Source organism: Pempheris klunzingeri, chromosome 11 (genome assembly GCF_042242105.1).
Source record: "Pempheris klunzingeri isolate RE-2024b chromosome 11, fPemKlu1.hap1, whole genome shotgun sequence".
Lineage (NCBI taxonomy): Eukaryota > Metazoa > Chordata > Actinopteri > Acropomatiformes > Pempheridae > Pempheris > Pempheris klunzingeri.
The window spans coordinates 12,341,202-12,360,395 of NC_092022.1; the positions used below are offsets into that span (position 1 = coordinate 12,341,202).

At 40.2% G+C, this 19,194-nt stretch overlaps 3 protein-coding genes across 4 annotated transcripts; all 3 read right to left on the minus strand.

Annotated features, from left to right (window-relative positions):
* Nucleotides 1-108: 108 nt before the first annotated feature.
* Nucleotides 109-7,943, minus strand: senp1 (SUMO specific peptidase 1). Of its 2 annotated transcripts, none has more exons than XM_070839431.1 (18): nucleotides 7,355-7,943; nucleotides 7,041-7,099; nucleotides 6,766-6,932; nucleotides 6,588-6,663; nucleotides 6,291-6,483; nucleotides 6,027-6,165; nucleotides 5,812-5,930; nucleotides 4,919-5,202; nucleotides 4,742-4,805; nucleotides 4,500-4,538; nucleotides 4,307-4,391; nucleotides 4,057-4,197; nucleotides 2,888-3,019; nucleotides 2,594-2,797; nucleotides 2,416-2,495; nucleotides 2,206-2,290; nucleotides 1,333-1,428; nucleotides 109-1,246 (listed from the first exon to the last, which is right to left on the minus strand). In XM_070839431.1, exons 1-18 carry the CDS (start codon nucleotides 7,486-7,488, stop codon nucleotides 1,184-1,186), a joined length of 2,160 nt encoding a protein of 719 aa, XP_070695532.1. In that variant the 5' UTR covers nucleotides 7,489-7,943; the 3' UTR covers nucleotides 109-1,183. The 2 variants fall into 2 exon arrangements, with proteins under 2 accessions (XP_070695532.1, XP_070695531.1); XM_070839430.1 differs by having other exon boundaries at nucleotides 6,766-6,935.
* A 1,262-nt stretch (nucleotides 7,944-9,205) lies between these two features.
* Nucleotides 9,206-14,774, minus strand: LOC139209913 (protein lifeguard 2-like). The gene is made up of 12 exons (XM_070839813.1): nucleotides 14,635-14,774; nucleotides 12,723-12,813; nucleotides 12,470-12,558; nucleotides 12,294-12,358; nucleotides 12,117-12,170; nucleotides 11,964-12,014; nucleotides 11,836-11,875; nucleotides 11,505-11,542; nucleotides 11,173-11,260; nucleotides 10,948-11,043; nucleotides 10,657-10,710; nucleotides 9,206-10,537 (listed from the first exon to the last, which is right to left on the minus strand). The coding sequence occupies exons 1-12, from the start codon at nucleotides 14,647-14,649 to the stop codon at nucleotides 10,388-10,390; spliced, it is 831 nt and encodes a 276-aa protein (XP_070695914.1). The 5' UTR covers nucleotides 14,650-14,774; the 3' UTR covers nucleotides 9,206-10,387.
* Nucleotides 14,775-15,794: 1,020 nt separating this feature from the next.
* mfsd5 (major facilitator superfamily domain containing 5) lies at nucleotides 15,795-18,161 on the minus strand. The gene is made up of 2 exons (XM_070839674.1): nucleotides 18,054-18,161; nucleotides 15,795-17,663 (listed from the first exon to the last, which is right to left on the minus strand). Exon 2 carries the CDS (start codon nucleotides 17,580-17,582, stop codon nucleotides 16,134-16,136), a length of 1,449 nt encoding a protein of 482 aa, XP_070695775.1. The 5' UTR covers nucleotides 17,583-17,663; nucleotides 18,054-18,161; the 3' UTR covers nucleotides 15,795-16,133.
* Nucleotides 18,162-19,194: the final 1,033 nt, after the last annotated feature.

Here is a 19,194-nt window from a genome sequence, read left to right on the forward strand (position 1 = left end):
TTTTTTTATCAGACAAATGACCTTATGTTATACATCCTGTAAGAGATGATGCACCTCAAATAAGTCAAGACACGTGTCCAGGTTCTCTCATGTTTATCAAATGTGGCAGTTTTTATATCAAACCCAACTTCGTTTTGAGGTAATACACAAAGAACAGTCACAATACATGAGAATTTATTTCTAAAACAGACTTGAATCTAGATAAAAAATAGATAGGAAATACGTAACGAAAAAGTATATTACACTGTTCAATTGGCTGTATATGTATGTACAAAGTTCAAAATATACTGACTATGCCCAAAAGTTGTTGAACAAAAAGACTCTGAAATACATAAAATAGACTTTGAACCTTAATTTACAATCTTTTATCAAGACTAATGGGTAAGAAAGAAATGGCAAAACGTTTTTACTGTTTCAGGGTGTAACTAAGTCCATTTTGTTACACTTACAAGTTGGTGGCAAGATAAGACATCAGTTTTCATTATAAATCATACTCTGAGGCAATGCCGTGTTTGAAGACTTTTGTGCCTTTTAATCAAAATAATAATCTTGTTTTAAATAGGCTGTTTATATTATGGATTAAAAGACTCATGGCCAAATATAAACAGACCGATTTTTAGACTGGATGTCATTTAAATTTCCGGTTTGTGGGCATTTATTTTTTCACGGTCAAGCCAATTTTCCTTTGCACATACATAGAGTATCAAACCTCAACAGTGACACCAAAATGTAGTATTACTGTCGTTATAAAAAATTATGCAGCATTATACCCTCATCTCCCTGTAAGACAAAAACATGTAAACTTTGTATGCCTGCACCAAACTGAAGATTGCAGCTCAGAGTATGGTTTTGAAGTCAGTACAAGTGTGATTTCAAAAACAGTTCTGACTGGGAAATACAAAACACGCAGTGTTTCAGCTGCTATGCTGGTGCTCCATGGGTGCACCAAAAAATAACAGTGGAGTAGAGGAGTGGGAGGCAGTGCTTGGTGCTCCAGCAACATCCTATCAGCTTAAATCAGCTGAGGGTTTAAAGGATGCAGTGCAGCAGAGCTGGTTCCTGATCCGATGAGTTGATGTGCAGTTTGTCCCAGAACGGGTTAGCGGATCCGGCTGTTGAATGTAGCTTGGCCATCATTTTGTTGTGAGCCGACTATACAATCACAATCCTCAAACTGACTCAGTCACAACAGTTTATGGTTCACAATCTCCCAAACCATCCGTCTTCTGAAGTAGGGCATGTGTTTCTGTGAAAAAAAAAAAGACGCTACTTTTTTAGCTCACCATCATGATGATAATCAGATGAATCTTTGTTGATGCGGTTCATGGTTACCTGTGTGAATGTGATTGGCTTGTCTTTGGTAATGTAATCTGCATATTTGCATGTGAACATTCCACAGTCGCTACCATTCATCTGCTGTGGGATTTCCTAAAGAGCAAAGGAGGAATAACTATGTTATTGGTCATTCCACAGAGCAAAATTACTTTCATTATTAAACATTTTTTACAGGATTTTGATTGGTACAAATAATTAACCAACACTAAAAATTCACAGTCACATTTGACTGTGAAATTATGCTCTTGATAATGTTTTTATTTTTTGCACCAATAACCTTACTCACAAGTGTAAAACAGACGGCACAGTTCCTCAAAGCAACATCATACACAACACCACCCTTCCAATGAGAACTTACTACCCAAGACATCTAAAGACCAGAGGCCTGGCTGCACAAATATTGGCCCCTTGATGGATGTGCCAGTAAAAACAGCTGTAGATGCTAGATGATAGCTATGCTTTTCCAATACATTTTCTTATCTAAATTTGCTCCATCAAATAACACACCTTTTAAGATTCTTTGCCCTTATTTATACAAACATTGGAGATGGATTTATAGATAGCTGATGCACCCCAACTCTGTGCATGGTGTACAATTGCAAACATGGTGCAAATTAAACAACTCTAAAATGTAAACAAAACAATATCATGCACATTAAAACTAGTACATTGGTAACAATGCTTCAGTGCAGCATGGACATGGACAAGCTAGCCAAGGATGGAGGCACTACTACAACTACAAGAACTACAACCTGGAACGTCCTGCTGACGATGGCAACCAATTAAAACTCAAAAACTCCTAACCGCATGTACTTTGATGACACGACACAACAATTTAAACACTCTACTTAAAGCTTGTGTGGGGCTTACGTTGCGCTTTTTGCTGTGCAGAGTCCAGCCTGAGGTATCCAGTTCTTTGCCCTTCTTGTCCTTACTTTCCTGTTGCAGGTATTCACTGGGGAAACAGAATCAATTACTTTCTATACACTTTGATGGCTCATAAAAAAAAAAAAACTATTTGCAGGAGTTACATTTAGCTCTCAGAATATACAAACAAGCATATCTTAAATTTAAACTTACAACAGTATTCTGCATGCTTCATCATTGTTTCCTCCCATAGAATCAAAGTACAGTATAGCCTTTTTGCGAAAATCCACCACCTGGGAGAAAGAGTTGCACAAGAAAAAAAACCTGAAGTATCACTGAAAAATCACAAAATTGACAACTGCAGGTTCTCAATTATGGCATAAAGACTTACAGAGAGGCACCAGTGCACCCCCAAGTGGACAGGAACCAACAAGATGTCTTTAGAAAAAATATCCATCTTTTTGGTCCAGCGGCGAACAGCAGCATAGCCACTGCCACGCAGCTTGGGATAGAAAAAAGTGTTGAACGTATTGACTGATGGCAGGTTGGGGTCTTTGCTGCGCTCGACCAGCAGGTTCATGTAAAAGTTGATCACCTGAGAGATTAAGGAGGAAGAGTTTCGTGTATCCTGTATTTTACTGAATATTATGATGCATGCATGACCAAAGGAACAGTCTGTACTCACCTCATCATTGAGCCAGTTGAGGTTGCTGAGGGTCTGCAGGTCTTTGCGTGTAAGGCTTAAGCCAAAACCTTCACTTAATACTTCATGAGAATTACCTCCTCTCAGCACCCTGTTCACCTCAGCCTCCATTTCCTTAACAGACATAAAGAGCATACATGTAAGACAGGAAATATTAACTCGACCTCATTACATGTCAATTAATTCCAAAAATCGTGCCTGTCGGGACTTTTTAACAAAAAATAGCTGGTAACATGCTACACCCAACACCATTCTGAATTCTGATACACTGGAGACAGCTTGTAGTGATCACGTCCAGGTCAAACTGATCACTATAAGCAGGTGATTATTATAACTGAATTTGCTTTTGCTTATTTCTCATGCAGATACCACCTTACTGAGATTTGTATATTTATTTCATGAATATTTAGGAATGAAATGGACAGCTTAGCTTTGCTATTCGTTATGTCATGTATTACATGACCGTGCATTATGAATCCACTTGATGAGGGCAGCTTCACCCACAGGTGCTTGGCCTGTGCGTTTTCCATCTCTATCACCACCAGCCAAGACCGTTTCTAGTTGTTGACGTAGACTACAAGACGTTGCCTAAGGAACACTAAGTTTCACTGCTGCATCTCGCAGGGTCGTATTTGGCAGTTTGTCATTAGCTCAGTGGGCAAAATGACAAAATGGCTCAATTCAATGTGCACGCAGCACCAGCCTCAGGTAGCCAGCTGGAGGCAAACAGGTTACTGGGAGTTAAAGGGGGGGAAAAAACTACTTAATAAGCAAATTATTTTTAGACAGCTTAGGAATGAATCTGCCCCAAGCTTTTCGATCCATATAAGCAGTTGACCACTGTAACCATGATCACAGTGGTTACCACTGTATTGTAATTATTTACAATTTTTTTGTTTTGAACCAAAGAATGTGACTTAGGTGGTGGGATCAAATCCATTTGCTCTTAACTTATCATGCAAACATCTACTCAATCTTTAACTTACAACTGCTTTTTCACTTTTTAAAAATAAGAAATTCAAGAAGAAGGAGAATAAATCATTCAGAATTGCATAATCTTTTAAGTGAAAGCTACTCTATTTGGATGGCTCATCCAAACAAATTCTATACATGGAAAATGCTGCATGCACATTAGGATATAATGACCACACCTCTGTGAGTTCAGGGAATTCAGGTTTCTCTTCCGAAGGCTTTGGTTCTTCAATCACAAGAGTTAAAGGAACCTCCTTCTCCAAAGGAACTCGAACATGAACCTCCACATCAGGGCTGCGTTGCCCCTCTTCTGACAGGCGCTGGGAACCAGTAACAGCATGCCACAGGTTAGTGGGATAACAAGAGGTCAAGAAACAACAGATATGATTTAAATGAATTAGAAAGAGGGCTTCGATGGTGCACGCTTACCTGTCGCAACAGCTGGGCAGCCAGGGCCTCCTGCTCTTCTATCTGTCTCCGTCTTTCTCTCGCCCGAGAGTCATACATACTAGTTCTACAGTGACCAAAATAAGAACAAAAACAAAAATGCTTTCCTCCATTCAAACGTAATAATTGTAAACACTGGATGAATTCTATAATAAATACACTTGAGTATACTTACAATTCTTTGATCCATAACTCAGCTTGGAAACATGGCACACTGCAAAGACAGACAGATGTATTAAACAAGCTTTGTTGTTTTTACTTCACTCACACTCCACAGTATCATAGAGTGAACTTGGTGTGTGCATATAAATTACATTTAAATCTAAATTATGAATTCGATTAACAGCATCCAACGTGAAATGTTTAGAAATCGAAGAGAGAAGTTAAGAAATAGCAAGACTGAAATCAAATACTAACCTTGAGCAGTCTTGCTTTTTACCCTTTTGCTCATTTACTATGATTACAGAATCACCATCCTGAGCTGCAAGAAAAGACAAGGAGATTACCACCCAAATATTCAATTCACTTAAGATGTCCTATTTCACAAAGCCTATATTTAAGCTAAATGTACTCACAAGTAGGTGACAATCCTACCTGATGACTGTGTGTCCTGAGAGGAGTTATCCTGCAGAGCAGATGGGGAGGGAACTGACGTGAGGGTAGCTGCTCTGTTGGAACTGAGGTCCATGTCCAGAGACCATGACTGGATTGCTGGCCTGTTGGAGGCCCCTACTGGGCTGGGGAGGTTGCTGGAGCTCTGGCTCGACACGCCCCTGGGGCTGGGAGGGCTGCTGGGTCCCTCTGAAGTTCCTCCTGCTGCTGACCCAGTAGGGGAGGAGAACTGTAGCAGTCTGCGGCTGGTGGTCAGGAAGCTGGTGCTGATGAGAAAGTAACATGGATAAGAAGATGAGAGAGATCTAAATACAGTCCAGCACAGTCAGAATGATAAAGGACACTGAACAATTAAAATGTATCATCTAAATTCACTGTCCCTATAAATGTAATGTGAGTTTGTGATACTAACTGGTAGTTGTGTTCTTAAGATGCCAGTTCCAGCTACATAACATACACGTGATTACCACAGAGTATCCCTCAACTATGGCACAGCAGAGGACAGAAGCTGGATTACATTCACTGACTAGTTGGACCTTTGCACAGAAATGATAATATTTTTTGCTGCTGTTAAAAAGGAATCACGGTTCACTTTCAATAAATCAGAAATTTTAAAACTGTTGAATTCTGACAGTAAAGCTATGTTTTATAATAAAAAATATTGTTAAATCTGTCATTCTGGATATGCAGTGTGGGCAAATGACAAAAAAGAAAAAATAGAGAATTGGATAAATTACTACTGTCAAAGTTAGAGTAAATGCTTCTGGAGCCCCCCACTGGCCTATGACTGAATTCTGACAGTACTCGTTATCCTGTTCACCTATACATATTTAACAGTTTGAATATGGCATTGTTAACGTCTACTGAATACGTACAAATCTCTGTGCGACCTCACGATGGCGTGAGAGTTTCCATTGTGAAGGAAAGATGACTGACCACCAGAGACCATGGTCAGAAGCTGCCTGTAGACCTCCTTTTCCTCTTCACAAACAGACTGGACAAACACAGAGGACAACCATGAAGTCAACAAAGAAATGCAATCACAGATTCTGAAGAAATCACACGGTGTCTTATTGTGCTGATGTCTGACCTCCTGTGCTGTGCATCGGGGTCTGGCCCTGTGGACACGACCAGATGAGGTGCTGTGTGTTGGGCTCTGTACCACCTTGATGGGAAAGGTCTTCTCATACATGCTGGTGCAGGAGCTACTTGCCACTCCACTTAACAGACTGCAGACACAAACATCATCAACTGACAAGAATCCACACAGTATGATGATAAATTAAATAACAAGAAGCAAGAGATGGAGATGGATTTTTTTTTCTACAGTCAAAAACCAAGAAGTAAGGATTACCTTGGTGTTCCATATGGTCGTAGGTTTAGAGGCCTGCCTAACCGTGGAGAGGGGAGCAATTCAGGGGTGATGGAGGGTGGCAAGTTGACTGAATGTCCGTTCGTTTTTGGCATTTCACGAACTGTAGGACTCATGCACACTTGTCGCCTACAGACTTTCGATCCCATAAAGGACTTCTCAGGACGCAAGCATTCTAGAGTTGGACAAAAAAACAGCACAATAATTAAATAAAGCCTCTACAAACAGTAGCAATCTTAATGCAAAAGCTTGTCCAATGCTGCTAAGTGAACACCTTACCTGATTTGGATGTTTTCCATTCCAAAGTTGTTGAGGGAGCAGCAAACGTCTCATCAAGAGAGTCCCTTTCAACAATCTTAAATCAAAGCATACATGACAAGTTTAGATAAAGACAAAAATGTTTTGACATATCTTCAGTGAGCCCCCCCAAAAATGTATTCCTTAGCGGCCTCCCTACCCAAGCTGCTGCTGATGTTGACGGCTGAGGCTCTCCAGGTGGAGGACCAGGGGGGGCGGGCAGTATATTCCTCAAGGTAGGGCTCACACTGTTCCTCATCCATGTAGCCACACTGGAGCTGTGACTCTTAACCCCTTCAGCTGCAACCTTGACTGTGTCAATAAAATCTCCTTGACACATTTGAAACAGACAGACAGGCAAGACTCTAAGTCGGGTAACACTGATTTAACTGTATTCACACAACATAGTATGTAGCAAAGTGAGTGATTAATTACCCATTCGAGATTTCTTTATCATTAAGCCATCTTGGTCGATGTTATGTTCATCTTCCAAACTTGAGGAAAAGCACACATTGATACCACACAGTTAATAAGACGCTACATCCACTCCACCACACTGAAAATGAACAGTTTTCTTCAAGTGAAACTCTAAAGGACCAGCGAGGCAATGAATGGCGAGTTTACAAACACGGTACTGACACTGACTCATAAAATAACTTCAGAGCTGCTTGGAGTCAATTTAATTCCATGTCTTTTTAAACACTCCGACTTTTGATTACACGGGGGAATAGCGCTGTTACAGCTCATACCATTCAATTGGTCTTTTCCTCCTCATCTGACCATCTCCCGGTGCCCGGTGTGTGTCAGAGTGCTCCGCAGCTGGGACACCGTTGCGAAGATTGGCAAAGCTGGTTTCTAGCCATTCGTAGATTTTATTCAACATGGCTCAAAAGTTTTAGAAATAACGCCGCTGGTTCAGAGATAAATCGCTTTAGCTGATTCCAGTCTACCTGTCAATAAAGTCAACCCAAATGAAGCTGATACGCTTCATTCGACTAAAGCAGGTTAGCTGAGGCTATTTCAGAGGCTAACATTCCCAACAAATATCATCTCACTTTCCCACGAAACGAGCTAACCGTTAGCTAGTTAGCTGAGAATTAGCTAGCTGCCTGGCTAGCACACAATGCTAACTGCCTAGCTAGCTAACGTTGTTAGCTACACGGCTAATTTATGGAAGTATGTTTAAATTCCAACAGGAATGCGATAAGTCGCAACCAACGCGTTCAAAAAAACGGTTATCATTTTGAGTCACACCCTAACTCATTTATATATCCTTAGCGTGACTTTAAATTGCATATAAACTCGTTGAAGAATATTATCTCCCGCTTCTTCCTCATTCAAAACCACAACATGGCTGAACTGGACCCTCCACCATCGCTGCCTCTGATTGGATGACAGGATGCTGCACATCCGAGTGTTCCCGACATTTACTGGTTGACTGCAGGCCGAAGGAGGCCATTTAATATTACGTCACACCCGCCGGCATCGACTTCTTAACACTATTTCGGTTCCCTCCACCCTCATGTATGTAGACACCCAGTGCATCAATACCGTGCAATAATATGTGGGTATTTCTGTTCACTCTGTGACTGATTAAACCGACAAACAGCAAAATAAAGCAGCCACGTGCTGCACTTACCTGTTTACTTTTATAAATTGTCCAGTGAAAGTTAGAAAATACAAAACAAATATGGCAAACATTGGGACTGGTGTAAGAGTTGATATTATTTTAGGCTTTATAATTGTACTTAACTTTTAATTGTGCTTGTTTCTCGTTTTTGCTATTTGTGTTTTATGTGTAATAGCTGTTTTAACACTGCACTTTCCCTTTAGCATTAATAATGTAGTCTGTCTGTCTACTGGAGGATGAGTGAGGAGGCCCAGGCTGATCATTACTTCAGCTCAGTATGAGCAAATATTGCATTACCTGTGCATCAATATACAGAATTACAGCTACATTACCTGCCAAAGCAGCACTACATGCGCTTAACCTATCCACAGTCCTTTAATACCATTATCTACCCTGACTAATGTGTGTGAATTAAACAACCAGAGGAAAACTAGAGTCACATTATACTAAACATAGTTACAACTTATCTGCTCAGCTAATGGTACCAATGGTTTTGGGGAAATACTTAATAGAATTACAGGTACAAAACAAACTGAAATAATCAGAGAAGTAATTTGTCTGAGGGTCGGAATAGTGGTAAATAACACATCTAACGTCTGCATGATATTTTAAAGATGCGAGTGTGTTATCAGTTGATTTTATCTTACAAGAACATTCAGAGCGTTTAGAAAGACACCTCCACAGCATTAAGATGTTTAGAGTGAAAATATAAAACTGAAACTAAGCTCCCTTTAGTCCTGTGAAAAGTGGCACGTTTTTACAAATTTTCCAAATAAATTTCTGACATGGATTTTCACATTAGTTACATACATTAAAAATAAAGGTAATGTGGGTGTTAAAGCAATTCGGAGACCCAGTGAGTTCATTCATACACATTCACCATTTAATAAATGAGTACAGCAACACCAATGCTACGATGAAATGTAGGGTGCTAACAATACACTGCATCAATATCATCAGATGAAAGTAATCCAAGGGCACTTTAGAAGACTTATAAATTCATATCAAGCATCAAACTCACCATTTTATATTGCACACTTTCTGAAATATATCATTCTGTCATAAAAAAAATAAACTTCAAATGCCATTAAATATATATTTTAAGCCCCTTCACAAATGCAGGCCTTATCAAAAGTTATAGTAAATTCTTGCATTAATGGCACTGTCATGGTCATATTTCATTATTATGTGTCACCATTTCAAACCTGCTAAGTAAGTTAAATAATATTAAGACCAAAAACTATAATGCCATCTGTCAAGGTTCCTTCAAACTAGATATTTTTCATTTAAAAAATAGTCTAAACATCCTCCCTTAACCTTCATTCAAAAATCAACAAGCAGACCATAAAGTGTAAAGTGAATATGAGTAACAAATCAAGGCAGAGATCAGTAGCAACATACCAAAACCAATAAATAACATTTTCAGATTGTCATTCCAAAGCCAGAGAAACATGTCACCTACCTGAAAACTGTTAAAAATGGTATTGGAGTTGCTTATAAGTCACAGTATTCAGACAACATTTGATATTATTAATACAGGAACTTAAAGTCTTTGAAGCTTGTTTAAAGTAACATCTGTGCTTCCAGTCACTAAATCAACACCCACTGCAGTAGTCCAATGATGGGATGACTATAGTCAACATTTTTAGGGCCTTTTTAAGAGTCATGCATAGTGTATTATGGATCAAATACCAATGAAAGAGCATTGACATCTATTGTTTGCAGGAGATTTGTGATATCTAGGCAGGCATGGATATAAAGACAACCATACAGCTTCAGATGAACACACACAATATGTTTTATCTACGTCAAATGGAGGAAGATCATGGATCACTGATCATGGTTTTTGGCTGGTAAAGATAGTAAACTATCCCCACAATGGGGTGTGGGTTCACAACATGCTACAGAGGAGGGAAAGCTTATTGACATTTTGTATGTGAATTCTGACACATGTCTATGTACATGTACAGCTGTACAAGAAATTCACAAAGTATTCATGACCCTATCAGTCTCAGGCAAAAAATAAAGCTGTTACAATTGGAAGCATTGTCATCACAATCAAGAACATTTCAGAAGACTCTTATCATGTCAGCCTTAATTTTCACACACTGGTGCATCCCTTGTCTGTTGGTAAGAAAGGTAGGGTGATGTTTTACTCTTGTTTTCTTCCAAAGATTTGGAGGAAGAAGGAGAAGATGTAGATGATATCCAGGTAGATGTTAAGAGTGGCGAAGACGTACTCTTCTGGACTCATGCTGTAGCGCTTGTTCCCCATGAGGAGCTGGGTGTCAAATGCCAAAAACTGCAACAGAAAATAAAACTTTAAGTGAGACATCATCTTCTTGTTGGTTTCTGATTGTGATCATTTACAATCTGTGATCATTTCTATCAATAATGGCTTGACAGTATCTGTACCCTTACCATTGTAAACAGTATGGCTCCCAAGACAGCATAGACAGCATCCAACCAGGGTACCTAAAAGGCAAAAATGACTTTATTAGATACATAGAATGTATAAAGGATACATAGAAAGTCCATTATATAGCATCTGATGGTACAATAGTTAGTTCAAATATTTATCAGACTGACTGTCAATTGGCGTTTGTAATTGATGCAACTGTATCCTGGTTGTCTGAAAGTCATCCGCATTCCAATGTTACATGGAACACAATTGCAATAGTGTAAGTGATTATTTTGGATGGTCGTACTTACATATTGAAAGGGAAGGACGAGAGCCAGCACCAGTCCAGAGATGAACATGACCATGCAGAAGACAAAGAGCACGCCTTGGTATGATGTCACGTCAAACTGGATGGAGAAAGTGCATATGTAAATCCAACCGTGTGAAAAGCTGACACACATGAATGATATTCAGTCTCATTCAGGCATCCAAATAACATATAATATTTTTAAAAAATTAAATTGAACTTATCTCACCTTAGTTTGGAAACTGAAGATTGTGACCAGGAGACAGACTGCTGCTGTGATGCCCAGACACATCACCACTGACTTGGTATTATAGAAGCTATTAAAACAAGACACATGCTAAACTTCACTGAAAATGTTTCAAACCATTTGAAAAACAACACACTATGCAGAGGCCTTCACTGGCCACAATCCCAACCTCACATGCTGTAAAGGAAATACAAAGCTGCCTAATTATTTGAATGCAAAGGCCTCCAAATGTTAGCTGAGGAGAGGAGCAGCAAGACATTAAGTAAAGTAACACAATACAGTCACATAACACAGTGAGCAACAAACAAGTGTACCTGGACAACATCCCTGTCATGTAGGAGAGCGAGAGTGTCTGTAACAGGACATATGAATATGAACATTAATTTAAAATCTCTTCAGGTGAGACATGATTGGAGGACATCATACATTTGTTTTAGATAATTTTACCTGTCAACTTACAATAATTTGTGGAGCGCAAGTAACATATTGTCAAATATTGTACATCTATGAATGTACTCTTTGTAAACCTGTACCTCAGTGTGAAGGTTTGATTTGAAAACACTGCTCGTCTAATAAAGAACACAAGATTCAGCCTATGATACATGAAAATACTTAAAACATAACAAATATCTTCTCTGTACTTACAAAGATGGCAAGTAGAATCAGGTTCCATGGAAACTGTCTCCTGTAGGAGTTAGTAAAAGATTGACAAGTCAGTACTGTAGGTGATTTTTTTATGGTGTACATTTAATTTTGGGAATTTTTAAACTTACCTTGGTGCAGAGCAGCAAGATAGGGTCAGATATGTCACAAAGAACACAATGCTGTTAAATAACAGAAAGATTGTTAGATGTTTTTCTACACTTAAACCAAACATTTACAGACTAAGTATTACTGACTTGAGACTGACTGAATTTGTTACTTACTAAGAGGCCCAGTACCACCCAGGGTTGACTTGAATGTAGTCTTTCACAGGGTCACTACAAGTAATAAAGTCTATAGTAAGTACACTAACCAGTAAATGTAATCAGATTTACTTCAGTTGATCCAATATTGTCACACATGAGAGAAAATTTAAAAAAATGGTGGCCTAAAACACTCACCAGAATGTGAAAAGAGCCACAATAGTAAGAGTGACTATAAGCTGGATCAACAGGATGGTGTACACCTTAAAGAAATTAGAGTTCAACAATATTAATTTGAGGTAAGTTATCAGTGATACACAGCGCTCACACCAAAGCTAATATTGTAATCAATGTGATGATTAATCTTTTGATACCTTACGGATGAAAACCCTCCTGATATTGCGATCATCCCAGGTGAACTCTGTGAGCATCTCAACATCATTGTAGCATGGAGCGCTGGTGCCTGGAGGACACATTTTGATGGTTAAGATTAACAATGCGTTTTTATTGCAATCCCATCACTACCATACCAGCCCAAAGCATGATAAACACTATCAAATGTATTTGTGAAATATAATGGCACACTAACTTTGTGATTAAATACAGAAGGATAAGCTGTTGTCATACCCGCAGTGGCTTCCTCATAGCTGGGAGGAGCCGGTGGCACCAAGGCCTGTCCGCTGGAGGAGCCATTGGTGCTCTTGTTTGCAAGTAACAGCTGATAATACAAAGAAGAACAAATTGTTATATCATTTTAGATTAAACTAAATCAATATTTGAAGAAAAAAAAATCCTTTGCACTTAATTTGAACTTTGAATTGTGTCAAATGTCTTATATACTACAAGTGTTGTATAACTTTCAGGTACTGTTGGCTAGTCTGTCAATGAAGTAACTAGTTAACCATTATGGAATAACACATACAAATACCAGTTTCTACGTGAAAATATACAGTTATAAACATGTATGGCACAAAGAATCAACATTTTCCCATTAATTCATTTTATTTTTACTGTTTAATACTATCTAAGATCATTACAAGTGAGGCATACTGCAGGAGCTTCTCCACCTTAGAAACTGAAAACAAAATTATTAAGATCACTAGTTATGAAAGATTTATGTATGATTAGTGCTTATGCAGCAATACTTTATGCACTGTTTTGCACAAGGCTTATTTAAAATCATTTAAATTTATGTTTTTACCAATCCTATTTTACGCTGATGCCCCATTTTAAATTTCAAGTGCTTTCATTGCTTTGGCCAACATCTTTACTCACAAAACTGATATTTTCAACTGCTCACAATAAACATACCAAACCATCTCCAGCACCTCCACAGCTCACAGCTGTTAATCTTCAGCTCATAGCAGTGATCACTTGACAAACCCTCACCTGGTTTTAAGTTCTCACTTATATTTGGAGGTCCTACTTGAACAGGTTTACATGGTTTAATGTTCAAAAAACACATTATTTTTCTGGCCCACGACATCTTTGTGTTACTGGGTGCTGGTGTTAGTGAGGAAAAAATGGCGGACACACATTGGAGGATTTTCATTGATGGAGACCAGTCGGCCTGCTGAAGGGCTGGAGGAGGTCACATGATCAACAGATCCCCTTATGGCATCATAAAGGGAGCCAAATCTAAACAGCATGTTTTCAAACACATTTACTTAAAGATGGAGAAGGAGAAAAGGAGAGAAGATGATCTTTACTTAGAGTTGGGCAGTCTGTAGGCACATTGGGGACACATTTATGCTAAAAAAAAAAACAATGACACAATGACTGCTTCAACAACAACTAATTTCACACATTTCATGCAACAAGTGGACTTTTAACCCCTTTTTAAGTGATGGGTTGACACAGATCCTAACTGTGTGCGACTGTAGTTAGTTCAGCCTCACAGTTAGCCACAACAGCCAGCTATAACTTTACTTTCGGGTCACACAGCATCGGTTTAAAGACAATTAACCGGCGATGTTTAGAAAACCAGGTCGTTTAGAAACATTTGGATGAAAGAGTATGAGGCTCAGACAGGGATACTGTGAGTCTGCATCAGACACACAGAGAGAGAGAAACGGGTTGTCATGGTGACGCACCAAGGTAAAACAACCGATGACGCATTTCACGCTCATAAACTCAGGTAAGCTAACAGCAAAGTAAGCTTAGCAATGGCCACAAAACACATGAAATAAGCATAAATTAGATTTACATCAGGGTGAAGAGACCATTAATAAAATACTCTGACTAACAGCTATTGGTTTAATGACCGTGGGTAGAAATTCTACCCTGCGGGACATGAAATGCCCAAATTCTAGTTACTATTCATTGAAATGACCAAATCTACCATTCACAGCTGAATAGCCTGCACTGCCATCGGGCATTTCACAATAGTGAGACGAAGGGGACGGAGGGGAGTCACGCACCATCAGCTGTTACATAATAAGTAGGCCCCGTAAAAAAAAATTCAAATTACATTACTGTTTCTAAGTGTCGTCATTAAATGTAGATAAAGACAGGAAGATTATCTGAATGACATGATTACCTTGCCCTGTGTCATGATGCCTGCCTGTCGTCCTGCAGTGAGCTTGTCCTGTTCCGTGTACCAGTCAATGGGGCTCTGGTGTCTCCTTTCTTGATGAGGTGATTCTTGCTAAAACTGTGAAAAAGGACCCCAGATCAGCAGTGGTCTTCTTGCCTGCTCAGACTCAACACCCTCTGACGATGTAGTGATTTAATCCCCAAACAACGCAGTTGCAGATACCCCTCCCTCACCCACAGGGGGATGTTCTAGCAGCATCCAGGTGAAGCTGCACCATAGAGAAAGGCTGGGACTGTACCACAGCAGCAGGGAAAATGGGGAGGATGGATGTCTGTCCAGAGAAATCTAGAAATATGGTCTGCAGCAAAACTAAGAGAGGGGATTTGCAGGGGCAAAATATTAAGAAATTTCCAGATTTACAACCAGGATCAATGGTAGTTAGAATGTTTACTCCAAATAGGCCTAATTACCTGAAACTCAAGTGCATCAGTGTGTATAAAAAAAGGCTGATGCAGATTGATTCTTTAATGCCGAGTGGTTTTGTTCATTTTGAATGAACTCAAACAGTAGTAGTTGTACTGGGAAAACATTTTCTCTTTAAGAAATGTAGTAAATTAAAATATTTGATATAGATAGTTTGGAAACCTCAATTGATTCTACTGAATAAATATTGTAAAACAATATGACACAATACAAAATTCTGTAAATACCAAGGAAATAAAAACTCATGTTCATGTAAAATATGTACACTTTTATTTAAAAGTGTAAAGAACAGAGAAATGTTAAACCTTACAGAGAAAATATCTTGTAGATGGTGCAGAAAAAGTTTCAAAAGGCAAAACTGACCCATTGTAGATATATCTTTTCATTAAAAACAGACACAGATTATGGAAAATGATAATATTCAGAAATCAAAGTACAGTGAAGGAAGTTTCGTAAGAGCTGACATTCAGATGCTGGTCTGCACGCTAGTCATGACCTTATTTCTTTGGATATTCACTGAGCTCTCTGTAAACTCACATATTTCCATGTCTGTTTTTAAAGATTTGATGGAATTACTACATTTACTGATCCTCACGGGGATGCTGAGATGTGAAATTATTAACATAATGTCAAACACATCACCCCATCTCCCTGTAGGTGGACATAATGAGGCAGTAACATTTTACCTGGAATAGTTAATGGAATGATACAAGGGTTTGGGGCATGGCTGACAAAGCTTTCAGGAATTTACAAATGAAGATAGATATGGCCATGTTTCCAGAGAGTTGCTACACCCAAAAAAAAAAACAACTACTAAGAAGTAGCAAGATAAATATATAAAAATTCAACTAAATTGCAATCTACCAAGAAACCTCCTTTGAACTTTAATTTTCTTGTTTGGCAAAATGTAGATTTATGACTACTTCAGTGGAACACATGTGATTTGTATTTTCAGACACACAAAACTGGCACAATACATTTGAATCAGTCAAGCATAAATGCATATGTGGTCCATCTCCTCAGTACATCTCCCCCTCCCCTCTGGTTCCCTCCAGTCTCAGGTCTGTGTCATTTCTGCCCAGTGTGAACAGACTAACAACAGCCATCAAAGCCGCCAGCATCATGACTGCACAGCCTCCAAACATGTGTCTGGTGCCACTGCCACCCTCCCCTGCACCTGTTCCTGATATCTCCCCATGGAGCGCCAGCAGCCCTAGGCAGGCCAGCAGGTGGAGAGGCAGCCGGAACCAGGCCAGTACACCTGCCCGCTTCTCCTCTGGGATAACCCTGCCCTGGAGAAAGCTGACTGCAGGGAAGTAGAGGCCACAGGCCAGCTCCAGCAGCAGGAAGGCCAGAAAGGATTCATGAGGTCTAGGCTGGCCTGGAGCGGTGGAGAAGGTCAACATGAAAAAAGAGAAGAAGGCCATCAGCACAGCCAGGCAGAGAACATGACCGGGCTGTAGACAGTAGCGTGTGGAGGTGGCTAGGCGGAACAGCAAGGAACCGGCCATGCTGGCAGCCATCAGGCAAGAGAACACTATTCCCAAAGGAGGGCCATGAGGGTCTAGTACCGGGGTCCACAGGAAAACAAAAATGTAGAGAACACTTTCAAACAGCGCCTGCACTCCACCCAAGAGCATGACTCTCCTGTCTGACAGCAGGCAGCGCAACCCATCTTGGCAGCTGCGTGAGAATCGGGCCCTTGCAGACAAACGGGTCACCCCTCCATTTGGAGTACCAAGAAGCAGTGTTTTTTTGTCTCCTTCAGGGCCTCCTTCTGACTCTTCTTTGGCCCAGTCTGTCAGCACAACCCAGCCACAGGACAACAGGCAGGGGATAGCAAGGAGAAAAGGAGCCACGGGCCCCAAGTGGAGCCACTCAGCCAGCAAGTTAGCCACCAGCCCTGCTCCCACAGCGAGCACATGGTTCCAGGTAGCAGCTTTGGTGAAGGTGCTCGGGATCCACTCCTTTGGAAAATCATGGACATCTACATGACGGTGCACGTACCAGGCTTCAAACGTGGTGGTGAGCAGGGACGTGGACAGACCCCCCAGTACCCGGCCCACGATCAAAACAAAATAGTTTCTGGACAGCTTGGTGAGACAACAAGCAGAGTAGGACAGGCAGAAGAGAAGACATGTCTGTCTGCGGCCCAAGGCCTGAGGGAGCCAGCCTGAGAAAGGAGCAAACAAAACACCCGAGGCCAGGCCACACACATATAAGATGGCTATTTGGGATTCCAGGAAGCTGTAGTGGCGGTACAGTTTGTAGAGGTAAGGACCCTGGAGCCAGTCTGCCCACAAAGCCAAGAGGTATGCCCGGAGGAATATACTCTGGAAGCGACGGAACACTGGGTTGGCCACAGCAGTTGGGGTGGACTGAGGAGGGGTGAGCCGGCGTGCAGTGAGCTCCAGACCAACACACAGGGCAAGCAGGAAAATGATGGCAAGGTATGCGGTCACCAACATGGTGTGATTAACTGCACCCACTTGAGGTCAAACCTGAGGTCCTGGGGCGGTTTCAACTCTTTTCTTTCTGTTTCTCAACACCTGTGGAGACACAACGTGATCAAGTATCACACACACACACACACACACACACACACAGGAGAGCTTTCAGTTATTTATAGTCGCCACATTAGCTAACTTGGCTAATAACCTTTTCCTTCTAGGAATTCAGTCACTCAAACAAAACCGTCATTAGCTAGTATCGGCAGTATACTCTTACCCGCATCAATGTCGTAAAGTTTGATTAGTGAGAATTTAGTTTGTCTTACTTTGACATGCAATTAATGGCGCTGAAATGTACCTGTCTGCTATTGTTGTTTAGCTAACGCTAGCCTACAAGCTAACCTGCTACTGTCGTTACGATACACCGCTGTGACTATCCAACCTTATGTTTTCCAACCACACTGTATTGAACTACTTTAAATGTCTTACCGTGCCATTTGACAGCGGTCCCATATTAGTTACACGATGTACGAAAGTGATATCATAAGGCATAGCTATATCATGGTGTAGGATAAGGACAAGCAAACAGAGCATCCGGGATCCAACATCCGGGAACTACTATTTCACCACAAGGTGGCATCCACACACCGTAGTCTTTGGTGGCATCAGCTATACTAGCCAGGAATGTGCATACACATACACACACACACACACACACACACACATGGTGAACACAAAGGTGAACATTCACAGTTAACTGCTGTGTGTAAAAGGCTATGCACACATATTGAAACAATGATGGCAAATGTTAACAATATGAGCATAATGTAATGGTGCAATGATGCTGTTAGAAATATGGATGATTACTGTTAATAGGTTACTTCAGCTTACTTTATATACATGAAGTAGGTGGAAATTACAGTATGTGCATGTGTACAATATAGCCTATAGTATATAGAGTTTGCTTAGGTTTATATTTGGCAATGATGATATGTACATATTAACACTGTTTTTAAACTACAAGATAATATTTAGAATTTGTATGCCCAGTGATTGTCTAGTATTATGGGTTTATTTCCTAGAAGTGTTTCTGGCACTGTATGGCTGATATTAACTGTGATTGCCTGTGGAAAGAAATTAGTGTTTTGGCGTACTGTGCTCTGTGGTGCCTCCCTGAAGGAAGGGGAAGGAGAAAAGTTGTTTAGTGTTTCCAGACATCCCATGTGGCAACTTTCTTGGGGTGCCAGTACATTCTTAAAGGTGGATTTTATTTATTTACCAACAGGTTGTTATTTGAACTAAGTAGTCTCTGAACAATGCTTTGTAGTTTTTCCATGTTTTCTGATTAAATCGGTGCACAGTCTACAATATTACACAACATGATAATGATAAAGAACTATGTTGTTGTCCTTTGTCTAATGTAGATTTCAAGCTATAAAGGCAATCACCCATCTAAGTGACTCTAAAATGCGCACCCTAATAGCACACAGGATATATACCTGTGTTAAATAATGAATCTGACTTTATTCAGATGAGCCGATGTACACTTCTAGTTGCATTACTCATTTTTGAGATCCATACAGTAAGAACTGCCCATGACTGACTACTACCACCCAACTACTTTACTGCA

Excerpts from the sequence above, each read along its gene's own strand:
- LOC139209913 (XM_070839813.1), bottom strand. Across the intron at positions 12,359-12,469 it reads GGAGGGTTTTCATCCGTAAG|GTGTACACCATCCTGTTGAT; the intron begins GTATCAAAAGAT and ends AATTTCTTTAAG. Across the intron at positions 11,261-11,504 it reads ATGACAGGGATGTTGTCCAG|CTTCTATAATACCAAGTCAG; the intron begins GTACACTTGTTT and ends TTGTTTTAATAG.
- mfsd5 (XM_070839674.1), bottom strand. The coding sequence starts at position 17,582 with ATGTTGGTGACCGCATACCTTGCCATCATTTTCCTGCTTGCCCTGTGT.
- senp1 (XM_070839430.1), bottom strand. The coding sequence starts at position 7,488 with ATGTTGAATAAAATCTACGAATGGCTAGAAACCAGCTTTGCCAATCTT. Across the intron at positions 7,100-7,354 it reads AGGAAAAGACCAATTGAATG|TTTGGAAGATGAACATAACA; the intron begins GTATGAGCTGTA and ends CTTTTCCTCAAG. Across the intron at positions 5,203-5,811 it reads GTGAGGTCGCACAGAGATTT|CACCAGCTTCCTGACCACCA; the intron begins GTACGTATTCAG and ends CTTTCTCATCAG.